The sequence below is a fragment of the Sarcophilus harrisii genome, chromosome 6 (assembly GCF_902635505.1).
Source record: "Sarcophilus harrisii chromosome 6, mSarHar1.11, whole genome shotgun sequence".
In the NCBI taxonomy this organism is placed as follows: domain Eukaryota; kingdom Metazoa; phylum Chordata; class Mammalia; order Dasyuromorphia; family Dasyuridae; genus Sarcophilus; species Sarcophilus harrisii.
Window position 1 is genome coordinate 162,964,139 of NC_045431.1, and position 18,366 is coordinate 162,982,504.

At 42.7% G+C, this 18,366-nt stretch overlaps 1 protein-coding gene across 2 annotated transcripts; it reads left to right on the plus strand.

Annotated features, from left to right (window-relative positions):
- The first annotated feature begins 1,766 nt into the window (after positions 1-1,766).
- Positions 1,767-18,337, plus strand: GRSF1 (G-rich RNA sequence binding factor 1). 2 transcript variants are annotated; one of them, XM_031943930.1, is made up of 10 exons: positions 1,767-2,325; positions 4,059-4,212; positions 6,443-6,598; positions 7,609-7,752; positions 9,898-10,033; positions 11,963-12,144; positions 12,956-13,077; positions 14,155-14,290; positions 15,877-15,959; positions 16,972-18,337. In XM_031943930.1, the coding sequence occupies exons 1-9, from the start codon at positions 1,972-1,974 to the stop codon at positions 15,924-15,926; spliced, it is 1,434 nt and encodes a 477-aa protein (XP_031799790.1). In that variant the 5' UTR covers positions 1,767-1,971; the 3' UTR covers positions 15,927-15,959; positions 16,972-18,337. The 2 variants fall into 2 exon arrangements, with proteins under 2 accessions (XP_031799790.1, XP_023361432.1); XM_023505664.2 differs by lacking the exon at positions 1,767-2,325 and adding an exon at positions 2,994-3,098.
- Positions 18,338-18,366: the final 29 nt, after the last annotated feature.

The window sequence follows — 18,366 nt, forward strand, 5'->3', positions numbered from 1 at the left end:
TTATATAATTCCTCACTTCAATCAGTCAATCAACAAATGCTTATTAAACTCCTATTTTGCACTACTCTGGCATGGTGTGATTCCCAGGGAAACAAGGACAAAGACAGCAACAATTTCTACTCACAAGCACTTTACAATCTAATGAGGCAGACAGCAATGGCATATACAGAATAAATAGGAGGAGGATTTTATGGAGGGTCTACTTTCTGCTAGCCAGTGGGGATACAAATACACATAAAGAACAAAGAAATTTGTATTTCCAAAGCGTTTGCATTTTAAGGGAAAACAAGTACATGTAAAAATTGATATGTTATAAATAAAAAGTGGATAAAAACAAATATATACAAAGCATTTAAATTTTTTTGTTTTATTTTTTCTGGTTTTATATATATATATATATATATATAAACTTTTTTTTTTTTGGTAAAAAACAAAACAAAACAAACAAACAAACAAACAAAAAAAACAACCTAAGACCAAGACCTGTCCAGAGATCCTCCAGAAAAACCATGGAAAAAGGAAAAGCCATTAGAAATAAAAAAACAGAAAAAAGAAGTGAATATAGCATATGTTCATTTACATTCAATCTCTCTAGTTCTTTTTCTGAGTGCAGATGACATTTTGATTTACATTCACTTTCTATAGTTCTTTTTCTGGGTGCGGATGACATTTTCTATCCAAAGTTTCTTGGGATTGCCTTGGATATACAAAGTATTTAAATCCAAGTTATTTTGAGAAGGGAAGTAAAGATTGAGGCAATCAGAAAAAATTTCATTTACTTCCTTCTCGTCCCCAATGAAGTTCGGGGGTTGTCCCCGCTCCCATTCTCTATGTTAATGTGAACTGGCCCTCTCAGTTCCCCTCTCAAGATATTCCATCTTTGCTCAGCTGATCTGTGTCCCCCAGAATCCCTCTCCTCTTTTAGGGTGTCCACTTCCGGCACAGCCTTTTTTATAGAAGCCTCTCCGGAGCTCTCTGATGGTCAGAACGACTCTTCTTCCGTTTGTGTATATGTATGTGTACATATTTGCATGTTCACATATGCATTTATCTTAATGCTGGGTATGATTCTGGGCACCTTTTGGATCCCCTCTATCACACCCCCGGCGCCTGGCACAGTCCTAGGCATACAGCAAGGGCTTAATAAAGGCTCTATCCAGCCATTCACTCAGATCTAGGATCCTTTCAGTTAAGCATCGTTTCATGTTTGTGTTTGGATCGTTTTAATGGCCTAGGGTTTCATAATCATTAATATTCACTCTGATAAATGTAAGATTCTTGCCGGAAGGGACTTTTGTTTACTTTTTGGGCACTCCTTTGCACACAAAAGACGCCTAATTCTTTCAGACTGACTGGCCGCAGAACGGCAGGACCCCCACAGCTTGTTATTTTCCCTCCCTCCCTCCCTCCCTCCAGCCACCTGCAGGAAAAGGGGAGGTCTGGAAGACGCTGCCCCTCCCACCTCCTCAAGCAGCTTTGAGATAGGCGGCGCGCTCCGAGCTTCGGCCCGTCCTTTTCCCACCCACCCCCTCCCGCCCTCGAGGCGGAGCTAAGACAAGTCAGGCCGCGAGCTCAGTCGCTCGCGCCAACTCCCCCGGCCCCGCCCGCTCCGTCATGGCTCCGCCTCCTCCATCATGGCCCCGTCCCCTGACGGAACCGGGGAAGTCTGCGCGCGCGCGCGCTGGGTCCGCTGCTCTGCGTTCTCACCCGCCCCCCAAAGCCGGTACCTCCGCCTCAAGTCCCGCCCCCAGGCGGATGCGGGGCGGGACTACGACGACCCGAGGCGGGACCACGGCGATCCGTGCCGGCGCGCGCGCGCTGGGCCCGCCGCTCAGTCGCTTACGCCAGCTCCCCCTAGATCCTGCGGCGCATGTGCCCGGCCCTCTCTGCCCGGCCCTGGATTCCGCTCCCTCGCAGTTTCCGCTGCCGCCGCCGCAGCCGCCCGTAGAGCCCGCGCCAGCCCCGCCGCCCATGGCCGGGACGCGCTGGGTGCTCGGGGCTCTGCTCCGGGGCTGCGGCTGCAACTGCAGCAGCTGCCGGCGCACGGGCGCCGCCTGCCTGCCGCTCTATACGACGGCCGGCGCCTTCCCCGCGGGGGTGTCGGGCCGCCGCCGCCTCCTGCTGCTGCTCGGGGCGGCCGCCGCCGCGGCCGCCCAGACGCGGAACCTGCAGGCCGGCCGCCTGGTGGGGCCCTCGCCGCCTCTTCCGGCCGGGGGGGCCGTGGCCGCGGCCGCCGCCTCTTTCCAGGCCCTGCGCGGGCCCCTGCTGTCTTCCGCTGTCCCCGCCGCCGCGCCTTCGCCCTCGGCAGGCCGCGGCTACAGCCAGGTATGCGGCCCGCGCCGGCCGGGCGGGGGGGTGGGGAACAGAGGAGCTCCGGCCTGGCGTGGGGGAGGGGGCCGCTCTGGGCGCGCACCTCCTTCTCGAGGCTCCTGCGTCTCCTGAGCGCGCCGGGCGAGCCGCCGCGTGCGGCCCCTCTTGCACCCCCAGCCCGGCGCGCTCCCAGGGCTGCCCGGCGGGGGGCCGAAGGGGGAGGGGCGGGGGCGCGCGGAGTTGGGGCTAAGGTCACGGCCTACCCTTCCTGCCTGAGGCCCGAGTTGGGCCGAATTTGTAAACCTTAAGGGACAAAGGGCCCCACGGCTACCCGGAAGCTGCCAGATGAGGTGCTGCCCATACCTCTAGGACCGGGAGTTCCCCACAGTGCCCCGGAAGGTTTTTTTTTTTTTTTTGCTAAATTCCAGGTGCATCACACCCCGTAGGATCCTTTATTCATTCTCTGGGCCTTCGGAGCCCCTCCTGACCCTGAGGTAGTTGTCATGCCTTAGGGTGTAGCATCCCGGCTCCTTCCAGGAAGGAACCCCAGAGATGCATCCAGCATGACCCCTGCTCAGGGTCATGGGGTCACAGGTCAGAGCTGGAAAGAACCCCAGAGATGCATCCAGCATGACCCCTGCTCAGGGTCATGGGGTCACAGGTCAGAGCTGGAAAGGCCCTCTGTGTCCAGCCTGAGCCCTTGATTAAGGACATAGGGGCCCAGGAAGTTCAAGGGCCATCTCCTTCATTTTACAAGTGACTTGCTGAGATCATACAAGATGTTGAAGGTAGGATTTGAACCCAGGGCCAGTACCTTTTCTCCTATTTCAGGTGGCTCCACTTGAGCTAAGCATGGGAGAGAACAAGTGAGCTTGTTGCCTGACTTGGGAATGAGGTTCAGACTTGGGGACTCCCACCCCCGAATTCCTGCAGGACACCCCACTGCTTCCTCCTCACTGCCTTGGCTCTTGCAGGAGGCTTAAAAAGCAAAATAACAAAAGGAAGCCAAGCACGGAGGCTCACAGCCCTGGGAAGAGCAGGGGTCGCACTAGCAGTCCTGGCCCGCCAAGCCTATGATCAAGTGGGTTTGAATCTCCTTGGCATTTTGCTGTTGGGTCTTGGTGGGCTGGTTTTCTCCCAGAATGCCTTTCTAAGTTTCTGGGACTGCTCTTGTCTTGGTCACTGGTGGTGTCCTTAAAGGTCGAGGACTGTGGCATAATTGTTTTTGTAAAATGGTCTGTTCAATAAATGAGTGAAGCTCTGCCTCATCCCTACTCCTTTCATGGACAGGTCCCTTGCCCATCCCCAGCACTTATATGCCAAAGATGAGCCATATTCCTGCCCTTTCAGTTTGTACCCATTTCCCTTAATTTGCTGAAGTGCCAGGGCTGTCGGGGGACCGGGAGGGGGATATGGCTATGGAGTTTCGTGACTTGCCCATGCAGCTAGTGAGTGTCTGAGGTTAGATTTGAACTCAGGGTCTCCTGACTCTAATGCTGATTGTTGTACCACCTAGATGGCCCAGGAATATGGTAAAGCTATTTATTCCAAAACAGTCTGAAGTGAAATTTAGGCCATGTGTGATTTCATATGCAACAAATAATGAAACGAGGGAGGGAGAGATCAGTCATTTGTGTTGCCATTTTGTTTCTTGACCATTAACTCCATCTGTGATCTTTGATTTCCAGAAATGTTAGTGTCAAAAAGGTTACTCAGAAACACTATACATTTTTCCTTTCTCTTTGAAGGATTCCAATAGCTATCTGGAAGACATCCCACCACTCTCTGAGTATGACCTGGCTACATCCAAGTTAGGAGAGGAGGAGGATGACATATATCTCATTCGCGCCCAAGGATTGCCTTGGTCCTGCACTGTGGAAGATGTGCTTAAATTTTTCTCTGGTATATTTTACACCTGTTTCAAAGACATAATTCTGTTTAATTAGGTAGCGTCTACATTGAGTTTGTACCATTAAAAACTCACAAATCTCACATGCCTTGAGACATGCCATTAAGTATTAACAGTACATGGGGGAAGGTGGTTGTTCTCTTTATATGCAGTAATTAAGAATTACCTTGTGTGCTATAAATAGTCATCAATTTTCACAATTACTATGATGATTCAATTTATTATTAGGATAAGATTGTGATGAAATTCATTTAAACCTCAACCCACATTTAACACTTGGTGAGTGAGAGGATATTTGGAGCATTATACAGCTCTACTTAGCAAGAATATTTGACAAAACTATCTCATGTTTGTTTCTCTTGGCTCATTTCAGAGTTTTTGGTCCTTGTGACAGGAGGAATATAATTGAACTTTTTTTTTAAACACTTCAGAAGATGCTTTTGTTTTTTCAACAGCATCAATGTAGATATCACTATCTCTTCTGAAGCTTGGAAGTATCCATTTAGATTTCTGATTGAAGATTATAGATAAATCAGTGTCCCCCGGTTCTCCCTCCCTCCCCCCGCGGCATTTTCTTTTATTTTTTTTTTTCTGCTCTTGGGTTTTTCTTACATGCCAGTGCATGCACACACATACTGAAGAGAGTAACAAACTAGGCTCAAAAGAATACTTCCTATAAGGAGTTGTGCCATAAGAATACAAGATAATTGCCAAGTAGTATAAGATCCCAAATAATACAAAGTCCCCACTGTAAAAATTTTCTTTTGTGTTCAGTCTGTTTATTAGGAACGTAATTTTTGTTGTCCTCATAAGGAGAATGTACTGCTCTTAAGAAGGATCTTCCTTTAAATTGCTTTGAGAATTTTGTGGAATATATTAACCTCTTTGATAGTCATATATTTGTTTCAATTAAATATTATAGTCATTTTAACAGTCCTTTTCCTTAAGTTGCTACATTAGAAAAAAAAACTTAAAAAAAAAAAGCCAAAGCAATATCTTTTGCAGGGAAGGGTGCAATCAGTGTTACTGGGATTGACTAGGATCACATAGCTGGATTTGAACTCAGGTCTTCCTGACTTCAGCAGAGTTTTGTGTTCTGTCCACTAACTGTCCCATTACAAAAAATTAGTAGGTATTCTTGTTAAGAAGAGAAAGTAGGTAAATTATTTCCCTTATAATTTGAAAAGGATATGTGAAAATATTTGAGGAAAGGGAGAAAACGCTTGAGTTCCTTTTTAAAAAGTGATTGAGAATTAACTTTTGAAGTCTGGGTCAGCTAATAAAGCATTTTCCTTTCCCTTCTGTTGGAGATGGTTCACTCGAATTTATTTGCTCTCACTGAGTGTCTCTGAGAGAACATGTAAACACCATGACTCTGTGTACACCTTTAGTAACATGTTGTATGGGACAGGGCAGCCTCCCCTGACCAGGCACAAGTGGAGCTTGGGTTCTTGAAGGTCATGGTAGCTGAGTGTAGTCAGCTCTGGTACATTGTGTCAGGCTCTCAAGACCTTTACGTTGATAAAGGAGGGGTACTTAAGCAATGTTTGTTGTGTATTATTGATTATTATTACTTATGTTGAGCAGCTGTTTCTTGTACAAGGACTAGAGAGACACATTCGCTCCCACGAGCCTCCCCAGAGTTGAGTTCTTTTGGTCACAATTAATGAAACTTGCCAAAGCAGAAGGTTGGAGGTGGTACCCACATGGTAGGACCCATAGGATTTTTTTTTTTTTTTTTTTTTGATTACATGAAATTTATCATTTTTTTATTATAGCTTTTTATTTACAAGACATATGTATGGGTAATTTTTCAGCATTGATAATTGCAAAACCTTTTGTTCCAATTTTTCCCCTCCTTCTTCCCATCCTCTCCCCCAGATGGCAGGTTGTACATGTAAAATATGTTCAAGTATAATTTAAATACTATATATATATATATATATATATATATATATATATATATATATATACACACATACATATATACACACACACACACACACACACATGTCCATACAGTTATTTTGCTGTACAAAAAAGATTTGACCCATAGGTTTTTATGGTAAATACAATTCATGAGAGGAAGGAAATCATTATTTTGACTAGATCTCATTTGGAGTTGGAATTGTGCATGGGAGATAGGAATTAGGTATAGAGATGGAACAAATGGTAGATTTTTAAGTTTCTTTCTTAATTTATATTATTTGGTCTTACTTTTAGACTGTAGAATTCGAAATGGTGAGCATGGAATCCATTTCCTGTTAAATAGAGATGGGAAACGCAGGGGAGATGCATTAGTTGAACTGGAGTCGGAACAGGATGTAAAGAAGGCCTTAGAAAAACACCACCTGTACATGGGTCAGCGCTATGTAGAAGGTAGGGGAGATGCAGCTATGGCTGTGTGTGAGAGTGAGTATGTGTGTGGGGGTGGGTGGGTGGTAACAGGGGTCCTTTGGAAATACCTTCAGAAACCCCTTCTCTTTTGATTTTCCCAAGTCTCTGGGTCACGGGATACTAAGACGAGCACTGTGGTGGTTGTCCTCTTGGTGAAGCCAGGAATGTTGAATATCTTGCCCAGAGTCCCAAGATGACCTTTGGTGGAACAGGCACCAGAACTGGTGTCTCATTTCTTTTTCAGGGATTTTACTATAATCCAGTAGTTGATTATAAAGAAAGAAGAAAAAAGGAAAGTTGAGCAGAAACTTGTAAGAGGATGTACTTTAAATAAGCTATTCATTCATTTTTAATATTGCTATGATGGCTCAAATACTAGTTTATTTTTGGAGTCCTAGATGACTTGTTTATCATTTTCTTTCCTTCCCAACCAGACCTATAATTCCATTGGTCAAAGGGGACAATTCCTAATGAGGAAATTACCTTCAAGAACATTTTGCTCTGCTACTTTTTAGAGAGTTGTCCAGAGTCCTGAGACATTAGTGACCCAGAGTCATGTAGTTAGTCTATATCAGAAGTGGGCCCTCACCCTGGCTGTCTTATAAGCTGTGTTCTTTGTCCCTTCCTTGATGACTTTGGTTTGCTCTCTTAATTTAATGCCTTTGTCTTTATAAACCATTTGAGGAAGTTGGAAATTTCAGAACGTCATGAAAAAATATGACATTCCCCTTTGTTTCTTATACCTGTTTCTAGATAAATAGGAGAAATTAATGTATGAGACAAATATTCTTGTCTTGATTATTGCTGAATTTTAGTTTCGTCTACTTTTTGAATCTTTAAAAGTGGGTGAGAACCTATGAGCCTCAGAGCATCAGAAATTCAGAATGTCTGATTTGGAGTTCTCCTGTGATATGAAGAGCACAGACTCAGTGGCCTCTGGCTTTGTTGGGCTGAGTGTTTCTGAATCTCTTCTGGCATTTTTTCCTTTGTAGTTTATGAAATAAACAATGAAGATGTGGATGCCTTAATGAAGAGCCTGCAGGCCAAGTCAAACCCTGTGGTTAATGATGGCGTGGTTCGCCTGAGAGGACTTCCTTACAGCTGCAATGAGAAGGACATTGTGGATTTCTTTGCAGGTGCCTTGAGTCCTCTCACCTTGTATCTGGGGCCTTATCCTGGTCTCATTACCTGCCTTCCCTCTTCATTCTCCACCCTAGGTGTTTCCTAGATGAATAGCTTATTTTCAATAGGAGTAATCATATTTGGTATTTCAGTTGCTTTTAGAATATTGGTCAGTTTAATTTTCCTTTGGTGGAAATATTAATTGTTCTCATTATAAAATTGGGGTTTTGAATTTGGTGTTACTGCTTTTCATTCTCTCTGTTCTCCTACCATGTCCACATTAAGGAGAAAAAAAGTATAGGCATACAAAGCAAAATTATATAGCCTAAAATTGTGTCTCATACTGCGTGTACCTTCAGTCCATTACTCCTCTGCCAGACGTGGGGAGCCTGAGTCATCCTCAGTTTTCTGAACTTATACATGGTGAACCAGGCATCATTCTCAGGTCTTCCTTTATACCACATTGTGGTCTTTACTAATGGTTCTGCTCAATTCACTCTGCATTCATTCATCTAAACCTTCCTGGGATTTTCTGAATCAACCTGTGGTACAAGTAATATTTGGCTATTTTAACATATTTCAGTTTGGTTAGCCATTCCCTAATTGATGGGCACCCAAGTTTTTTTTGTTTCAATGACAAGTCCTGCTATAGATTCTTTTGGGCCTAGGGACCTTTTTTTGCTTTGCTCTCTTGATATATGCTTATTAAGGGACATCCCTGTACATCTTGGTGATTTTCCTGAATTGCTTTCTAGGGTGACCAGACAGATTTGCAACTCCTCTCGTAGTGTGTTGGTACTTGTCTTTCCATGGCTTAGCCACCAATTGTCATTTCCCTTTTTGATCCTCTTTGTTAGTCTGATGGATAGATAGTCTGACCTCGACATTGTTTTAATTCTTGTAGAGTTGTTTCTTGTGTGTGGGGGGGTTATTTTTCTGTTTGCTTCAATTAAAGAAGAAATTGTTTGCACTAAGTTCTCACATTTTCAAAACTTTTTTCCATTCCTTTAAAATTACTAACAATGTACCAGTAAAAATCTAATGATATTAAGATACCAGGAAGTTTCAGGAGGTACAAGAAAAATGAACCTCAAAGGTTCATGTAGAACTTAATAATATTTAACTATATTTTCTAGAGGAAGTCTGCTATGAAAAGTTATGATTTGAGAGTCTGCTTGTGTTAGGCAGAAGACAGAACATATGGTGCCTGGCTGTGTCTTGACGTTTTGTGATTCAGAAGTGGCCTGCCATGTTTTATTTTTGTTCAAATATCGATCTTTAGTTTCTACCTCTACTTATTTCCCATATAACTCTCACTTATGTGGTTGCTTTGAATTGGGACAGCTGCTATATCTCCCTGGTTATTGACAAGGGAGAGATGAGAAGGGGAGAGACAGGACACATAATCTAGTGAAGTGAAAGGACCTTGGAAATGGTCAGCTGCATCCCCTCATGTCACAAATGAAGTGACTTGCTCTGGGTTGCAGAGCTGTGAAAGTGTCAGACCTGGGCTTCAGAGAGCAGGCCTTTGTTCTCATCACCACAGGCTGGCCTGTGGAGCTGGGAAGAAACGGCAGGTGGCAGGCGCCACCCCTGGCATCCCCAGCCCAGCTCGGGTTCCTACAGGAGAGGCTAGCTTTGGATCTTATTTGTTTTTAGCTTAAATGATTAGTCTTGTGGTATTGTGAAATCACGATTTTAAGCATTTCCATATATCAAGAATAGGAAAAAAAAGATTGTACATACAGCCACGAGAATGTTAGGTACAAGTCAAATCCTTTTTTAAAAATTCAGTACTTTGAATTCAAAAACATCTTATCCTGTCCTTGTCTCTTTTTGAGTCCTGTTTTCTTTTGTCATCCTTTGACATGCTACAGTGACCCTTCTTTGTGATCCCATATTTTGGATATTGCTATTGTCATTCTCTCCACAAAAAAAAAAATTCTGTAACAAATGAGCATAGCCAAGTAAAACCAATCCCCACTGTGGCCTTGTGGTAAAACTATTGATGGCTGCCCAGCTGCCTTTTGGGTCTCCTTCCTTCATTAGACCATGGCTAGTTGTTGCTAGCTTGTCCAAAACTCTATCCCATAATTGTCCTATAAGGTAGACACACAGTAGGAGCTTAAAGTAGATTGGAATAATTTCTTGGTTCTCAGGTCTGAATATAGTTGACATAACATTTGTCATGGATCACCGAGGGAGAAGGAAAACGGGGGAAGCTTACGTGCAGTTTGAAGAACCAGAAATGGCCAACCAAGCTCTGTTGAAACACAAGGAAGAAATTGGGAACCGGTGAGTGAGTGGGTCATAACCAGTTGGGGAGGATTCAATAAAGAGATTCTTGGGTTTGAAAAGAAATCTGGCTTTTAGTTTTGTCTTCGCAAGCTTTTGTTTTGATCTAAATACATTCAGCTGGTTGTTGGCTTTTCAGACAGCTCTTCCAGAACAACAAAAAATATATCAAAGTACAGAGCAGAAGGGGGGCAGTTGGACTTGTAGCCAGGAAGACTTAAATTCAAATCTTAACTGTTTGATCCTGGGCAAGTCATTTAACCTCTGTCTGCTTTAGTTTCCTCATCTATGAAGTGGGAATAATAACCTCTACCTCCCACTGTTGTGAGGATCCACTGCAATAATAAATACTTATTTTTTTCAAACATTAAAATACTATATAAATGCCAGCTATTCAGGACAGTAGGACTGGAATTAAATTTCATACAATGTTTTGGTCATGTGTGGCCTTTTGCTTTTTTTTTTTCCATTTTAACTTGTTTTTTTCCTGTTCACTGAATTTTGTTGCAAACCTCACAAGTGGCAGGACAAGTGGAAGAGATGGTTTCAGAGAGCCCTTTGCATTTTCCTGAAAGTAGAAAGCTTTTAGCTAGATATAGGTATAACAAAGATTTGCAGCTGGACAGGACCTTAGAGATCATCCAAATCCAACTTTACTCGTCTTCCAGAAGAAGCCAAGACCCAGAGGTTGATGAATTGTCTGGGCTCACCAACAAAGCATGGGTTAGGGATGGATCAAACCCAGGTCTTCTAGTCCTATGCTCTGCCCAATGCTGTGTGGCCTCTTGTAATTAGAAGTCCCAAAAGGGACTTTTTCAGTGGTGAGAAGGGAGCTGCCATTAAAGTGTTATTATCTTATAGATTTGATATTCCTGGACTTTTCCTTCTTGTCCCCCAGGACTTGGGGAGGTGGGCTGGTCCCAAACCCTCCCAGGTTTTTTGTTCTTCCTAGTCAAGAAAGTGAGGTCACCTCTGGATGGGCAGAGGTAGGTAAGGGAGTTTGTGGGCAGTGACTAAACCTGAAGTGTCAGGACAGAGGAGAGTTGCTGCAGCTGGGGAGCACAGCTTGGGGATGGGATCTCTGCCTGACGCTGAGTGGTACGTTCATTAGACAACTGCACTGTTCGGGTTTCTGTATTTAATGAATACCTAGAATTGCTCTTCAGGCTCCTGAGCTCTGCTGCTGCCATGGGATCAGTGGCCTCTCTCCTCACATCTACCCCCCACCAGTCAGAGTTCAATCTACCCTCTAGTGCGGGACCAGCCCAATGGGCCATCTACAGGGCCATCACATGGGCTGCTTTTCTTGTTGTCCAGACTGGTGGATTTTTGTGGCTAGCCCTTCCCTACCTCGATGATTATGCTAATTATCTCTTGGTCTTCAGTAATATATAGGCTTCACTGACTGGGTTTAGTTTATTATTTTATTCTTGCTTGTGTTTATATGGAGTGTGTGTCCCAAAAATGTCCTCAAAAGTGCCAGGACTTCAGGGACACCCACCTCTTTTATAAAGTAATCAACAAAAGCAGATAATTAAATATACATATAACACGAGGAATAAAATCTGTAACATTCACAAAGTTGAATCAAACAAGAGAGCAAACAAAAAATACCTCCCTGTGTCCCCTTTCCAGGGATGTATGTGTGTGCTGTGTTTATGTATGTATGTATGTATGTATGTATGTGTAAATACAGCCACAGGCTATCATCATGATCTTAGTCTTTTAAAACCCAAAGCCACACGGGCCTCAGGGCTGATAGATATGGCTTTCTGGTAGCTCTGGTCCTGTTGACCTCCCTTTTTGTATAAATCTTTCCCCTGTTCTTGTGTTGCTCCTTGTCTTTCGCAGCCCTGACTAATGTCTCCATGTTCCAGGTAAAGCATCTTTTTATTTAATTATATGTGCTCTTGTGGACTTTTGCCTCAGGTACATAGAAATCTTCCCAAGCAGAAGAAATGAAGTCCGAACCCATGTTGGGTCTCACAAAGGGAAGAAGGCAGTGCCTTCTATGGCCAAGTACGGGACTGAACCAGAATTGAACTTTGAAGAACATGATGGGAGTGAGGAACTCCGACCTATCACAACCTTTGAAAGTGAAAAGGAAATGGGTGAGCCTTAGGGATCTTTTGGGTTTCTAGTTTATACTTGGTTGTGACAAATTTGTTGCTCGTGTGTGCCCTGGAAGGGACAGAAACACTCAGTGTTTGTTTTCGTGGTATTGTAAACCTGGGTTCTCCTGGGGGATGATGAAGAAAATCCCCGAGTTCTTTGCTCCCTCATACTCTTTGGCTACCTTCTCTTGAGTTCTTTCTCTATAAAGTGAGCAGGAAAACCTGGGGAAGGTAATAGGATTCAAGGTTACAGTCTTGCCTCATGGCCATGCTGGGGCTGCACAGGAGGTATGGCTTGAGATAAGCATTTCACATCTCTTTTAAGGGTGAACTTACTCATTTTCTTGCTGTCACTTAATAGTTCTTTTTTTCTGACTTTCTGTTATTAGTAAACCAGAAAGTGTTAATCCACCGTACTCTTAACTCAGAGGCGGCAATCCTGTTGCCTGTCATCATCCCTATTGGAGAGGTGATCCCAAAATGGCAGGCCTATGCTGGGTTCATTGACTTCCAGAAAGTGGTTGAACCTAAACCATCTTTGGCATTCCTATGGTTTTTGGCAGACTGGAATTTTTAGGTTGCCTGCATTTCCTTCCTGGTCCTCTGACCCTTATATATATTTATGTTTAGCAGTATTGGGGATTTTTATGTGAAGTCTCATGTCTCGGGTCTCTTCCAGATCTAGGTCTATGGTCCTGGGATGCTCAGATGTAATTACACCCAGTTTGGGTTTTTATGTGAGGGAGGTAGAGGATGCCTTGCTGGTGTTCTTTTGTCCTGAAATGACTGGGGATTTGTTTCCCCCCAGAATTACCCAAGGAGGCACCTGAGAAGACTCCTGAGGCTGCTGATTTTGGAACCCTGCCTTCACTGCATTTTGTTCACATGAGAGGATTGCCTTTCCAAGCCAATGCGCAAGACATTATAAATGTATGTGACAGCAAGACCTTGTCAGACCTTTATAGGAATGCTTCTTGGGGTCTTTGTTAGTGAGAAAATTGGGTGCTGCCCTTGGGGACACACAGGACACCCAGGGCTGGGACATCTAATTTTCTGTAGTTGGAAAGTAGGTTTGCATGGTATGTTTTGGGGGAGGGCAGGGCTGCTTTTTGCTCCCACTTTTTTTCTAACGCCCACTTAAATGTGGGACAAATTCAGGCGACAGCAGGGCTGAAGGTAAGGAAGCAAATGCTTGGTAATTGAACCATAAAGTAAGTGAGATTTCCACGGAGAGAGAAAAAGGAGAGGAGGGGCCCACAGACCCAAAACTTTTGGGATCTGGGCCTGGAGGAGGCTTGAGAGCACATGATAGTATCCTGAGGACAAGGAAGGAGGGACTGGACTATCCAGAGAGGGAAGGTTGGCTGAAGTCCAGAGAAGTCACGGAAATGTAGTTATTAGTAAGAAAGATAGTTGGTAGCAAGGCCCTACAATGCTCTCACAACATACCTTGTCATCTCCCTCCGTGAGGACCTCTTCACACACACAACACAGAAATCATTTGTCACATTCAGTTTGTATATGTGGTTGTTTGGCAGTTAACTGGTGTGTGTGGGATGTGTGTGTGTGTGTGTGTGTGTTTTCTCCAAGGACATCACAACTTAAAAAATGTTTCTGGTTGTGCCTTTCTGCTAGTAGTTAAGATGCGGGAGATGGGGACTTCTTCCTTGCTGTTGAACTTGATATGGAGGCTGACTTTGAGTTTTGGCTTCAAGCAGTGAGAGGAAAGGTGGTGGGTGAGATTATTCATGTTGTTGAAAAGAATTGTCAGGCAAATGCAGCCATTTTTAGTTTCTGTGATTCTCACCCATGCCCTGTAGTAAATCTTTCATAAAGGACATATCCCCCATGGTTAGGGAAAAGCAGAGTTACTGTCAGGCAGAAAAATCAGGCACCCAAAGCATGGGGAGAGGTGGTGAGCAAGTGTATAGACAGAAGCTATGAAGGACTGTGGGAAGGATGGATAGATGGATGCTAGCTTTCTGGTATCTTGTTTTCTCTGTATAGTTTTTTGCTCCACTGAAGCCTGTTCGTATCACCATGGAATACAGCTCAAGTGGGAAAGCCACAGGTGAAGCTGATGTGCACTTCGAGACTCATGAGGATGCCATAGCAGCGATGAGCAAGGATCGATCCCACGTGCGTAAGTGATGTTCCTGTACACTCTGCCAGAGAGGCTCAGGAGGCTCTCAGGCCTTCTTTGGGTGCTTGTGTTTTTTTACTTTTTAAAACTGTCCTCTTGGTGATACAGCATGGTAATTGTGCTTTCAGAAGCTTCACTTAATGCTTGGATGTACCACAGTTCAAAATTATATTATAACACTCAATTGTTTAAAGCTTTAATAGCTCTTGAGGTTTATTTAAGTTTTTGTGGTGTTGATAATCTTTTTTATACGTCAGCATCCATTAAAATAGAAAATCCTTCCCTGCCATCATCCCTGGTAACTAAGAATAGCGGTCCCTCCCACCTCCTAAGAGATACCCTGCTTTATCAGGGAGCAGGCCTCATATCATGTACCCAAAGTGATTCCCCCACTTCAATCATCATTAGCAAAAGGGGGACAAAGGTCACTTTTGTCAGCCTTCCTGACCAGCCAAGCTTAATTATCATGGACACATGGTGTTTGCTTTGGAGCATAGCCTAGACTTGCTTGACTGCTGCAGTCTGCCTGTGCTTCCTCACTTTTTGGGCTCATTAAGTATTCTGTTAGGGTCACATATTACCTATGGGTAAATTTTTTTAAGGCCATTTCTCAGTCTACTTTGTTCTTAGCCCTTTGCTATCCAAAAAAGTGCTGCAGTAAATATTTTGGGTTTTTTTTTTACCTCCTTGGGATATCTATATCTATATCTATATCTATATATCAATATATAGATATATATAGTATATCTCTAGGTAACGGGTTATGGAAACCATAGTCATTTTTTAGTATAATTCTCAATAACTTTCCAGATTGATCGATTTATTTCTACAGCTCTTCTCATATCATTAACAATTTTGTTAATCTTTGCTGAGTATAGGGTAAAAAGTCTTATTTTGATTTGTATTTCTTTTATTAGAGATTTGGAATCATCGTTCACATGGTTAAGTTTATTCTTCTTTAGAACTATTTGCTCATATCCTTTGATCATATTTAACCACTACTGGGAAATTGATTTTAAAAGACTTGTTTTTGAACCTGTTGGCAATTGTGTCCTTGAGGTGAAAGAGTATCTTGTGAATACAAAGTTATTACCAAATTGGGAAATTTTATATACTGTGATAATTTTTATTAACAATACTTATAATTATATTTTTGCATCAGAAAATTTTCATACTTAAGTCTTTTAATTACTAGATAGACCTCACTGGAAAATAATCAGTATAATCATTATTTATGGAATAAAAACCCAGTGGCATTTATTGTATTACAAAAAGACTTCTGGATACAGTCACATATGTTCGTATAGAAAGAACAAAGTCTGCTATTATTAATAGAAATAATTGGTGCCTAGGATATATAAGAATCACTAACTTTAAGGAGCTTACATTGTAGTTAGGAGAAGACAAATAAATTTTTTTATATATATCTGGAGTATAAAGTAGTCGTTGGTCCAGGTTCTCAGGAAAAAAAATGGGAGAAGTCTTAGGAAGGTCTGGGTTGGTGGATGAACAGTAGGAAATGCCAATCTATTTGTCTTCCCCTTTTAATCATTGCTTTATTATTATTTTTTTTGGGTCCTCCTCAGAGCATAGGTATATTGAGCTGTTCCTGAATTCTTGTCCAAAAGGAAAATAAGAGTTGGCAGGAGCACCACTGAATCCATAGAAGGTAAATTTAAGACAGCTAGTATAAGAATATTTTCTTTTGTAACATAATCATGTCCATAAATTTGCACCAAGGGTAAAAAGTATTTCTTTTTGATGAGCTCAGACTGCCCACCATTAATGATGAGGTCTGTAAAACATGATGCTAGGGCAGAATCCTGTAGAACACTTTGATGAATGGTTTATTGCCAATTGTGTGAGGTTTAATTCTATATCATATTAACAGTGTGAATGCAAAATTTACTTTCTCTTGGCAACCGGTGGTAGGGAATATATTGTGTTCATGTCATGTCCATGGATGGATCTGTGATCCCTGTAGTGTGAAGGCATCTTTCACAGATGGAGATTGCAACCATTTTTACCTTCTGTGATTCTCATCCATGCTTTTTAGTAAATCTTTCATAAAAGATGCATCCCCCATGGATAGGGAAAAGCAGAGTTAAAGTTGGGCAGAAAAATTATTTCTCAGGCACTTAAGACCAGGGAGAAGTGGTGAGCAAGTGGTTAGGAACTACAGCTGATGGGGCATGAGTGTGTCTTCTGAAATCTCCATTGGAATAGCCTCCCGGAGTGAAAACATGGGAGGCAAGAGCTGCTTGACTCTTCTGGGCATAAGTCAGTGTGCCAGCCAAGCACACTTGGTTACAAGAGATTTTTGATTTTAAAATCTATTTACTCTCTTCTCCCCCCCAAAATTGTATTTTATAATGCTCCTTTTAGTGTTGTTTGCTAAACTTCATAAGCTTAAGTTTTAGTCATTATATAAAATGATTTCTGTAAAAATTTCCTCCAAGGGCCGTCTAATCTCATATCAGCCATCAGCATAATAATATTCATGTAGCGACAACTATGTGCCAGGCACTGTGCTAAGCACTTTACAAATATTATCCTTACAACAGCTTTAAAAGGGAGGTGCACTTAACCATACATTTTTCAGTTTTATTGATAAAGTTTTAAGCGGTGTTTCTTCAATTTAATAAAGGTCCAAAATGTTTTTCTTCTGGTTTTACTTTTAGGATGAAGCAAGAAGCATTTCATTTGCACACCTATCTTGGACATGGAATCCCGAGTTTTATCAGCAGCTTTGTCTAGGAAAACTTTTTTTTTTTTGGGAGGGGGGGAATTAATAGCTTTGAAGAAAAATTCCATAGCTGGCTGTTTAGAAAAGAGAAGATTCAGTTTGGGATTATGAAATAAACCACACATTTAAATTTTTGTTTATATTGTCTAGGATCTGATTGAAAATCTGATTTTTTTTTTTTTTTTTATGCCCACACAGCTTGATGGGGAGAATGAACCTAACCCAACTACTCTTCATTTTTATTCATTTAACCTTGTTTTTATAACTTAGACAAAGGTTTTGTTCTCTAAGAATGGGCAACCCCGATGCAAAACTCCTAGTTTGAAGGCTGTAGTTGTAGCATTGTATTGACGACTGCAACCAGATGCTCACCAAAGCAGGGAAAGAGTTCTGAACTTGGGGGAGACAGGGTGGTTTTCAGGTTTAACAATAACCAGCAAGGAGGGGTGGGAACCAAATTGAAAATGTACCTGGTTTTTAGTGGAGGCTGGTGGTCTTAGTGTAAATGTTGTGGTCCCTTAAGCCTTATGATATCTAACATTGGTGCCTGGTAAATTTACATGGTCATTAAGCAGTACTATAGATTAAGGGAATCTTAACTTCATCTTAAAGGTGCCTGAACTCTAAAAGCGCACACCCCTGGTGGGTTTAGTTTTGAACCAATTAAAATGGAAGAGGTCACAAGGCCAGACCTTGGAGGACAGCCACTTCAGGGGTAGCCAGGCAAGCGAGCCCAGTCTTCTGTGGGCCAGGTAGCCCCTCCTGGGCAAGGCACGCTTTAGTGTTTGCTCCCGTCCATCTGTCCCTCCTTGGCTCTGCATGCACAGGTGCATGTGTGTGATCTTGAAACTAGAGGTGCATGTAGCACCTGGCTTAGGTGAAAGTCGAATTTGATTAGTCCTAAGAATGGCTGGTAGACAAAAACTCTCCCTCTCACAATGGCAGTGTTTTCTGGTTTAGTATTTTAAATAGCTCCTTCACTTCATCAGTTCAAGCTGCCAACTCCAGTTATATGCTTCACCTAAGTTGATGTGCAGCTGTCCAAGTGAATCCAAGTGCTGTGTGCTGTCCTCTTCCCCTTGCTTGCACCACCTCTTCTCAGGATGACAGTCACGTAGTTTACCAGGAGATGCAATCAAGTTTCTGCAAGCTAATTACCCCAAGACTGTGGGAGATGGTGTCTGGAAGAGGGGAGTTGTCTTCTCTCACATAATACATTACCATATGTAATTACCAGCTAAACTTATCAAATCACTGTACTGTAAAGTTAGTCAATAAATGAAGGCTTATTTCAGGCTGAAGAGTGTTTGTTCATGGCGTCTTTGGCATA

Excerpts from the sequence above, each read along its gene's own strand:
- GRSF1 (XM_031943930.1), top strand. The coding sequence starts at position 1,972 with ATGGCCGGGACGCGCTGGGTGCTCGGGGCTCTGCTCCGGGGCTGCGGC. Across the intron at positions 2,326-4,058 it reads CAGGCCGCGGCTACAGCCAG|GATTCCAATAGCTATCTGGA; the intron begins GTATGCGGCCCG and ends TTCTCTTTGAAG. Across the intron at positions 4,213-6,442 it reads TGTGCTTAAATTTTTCTCTG|ACTGTAGAATTCGAAATGGT; the intron begins GTATATTTTACA and ends TCTTACTTTTAG.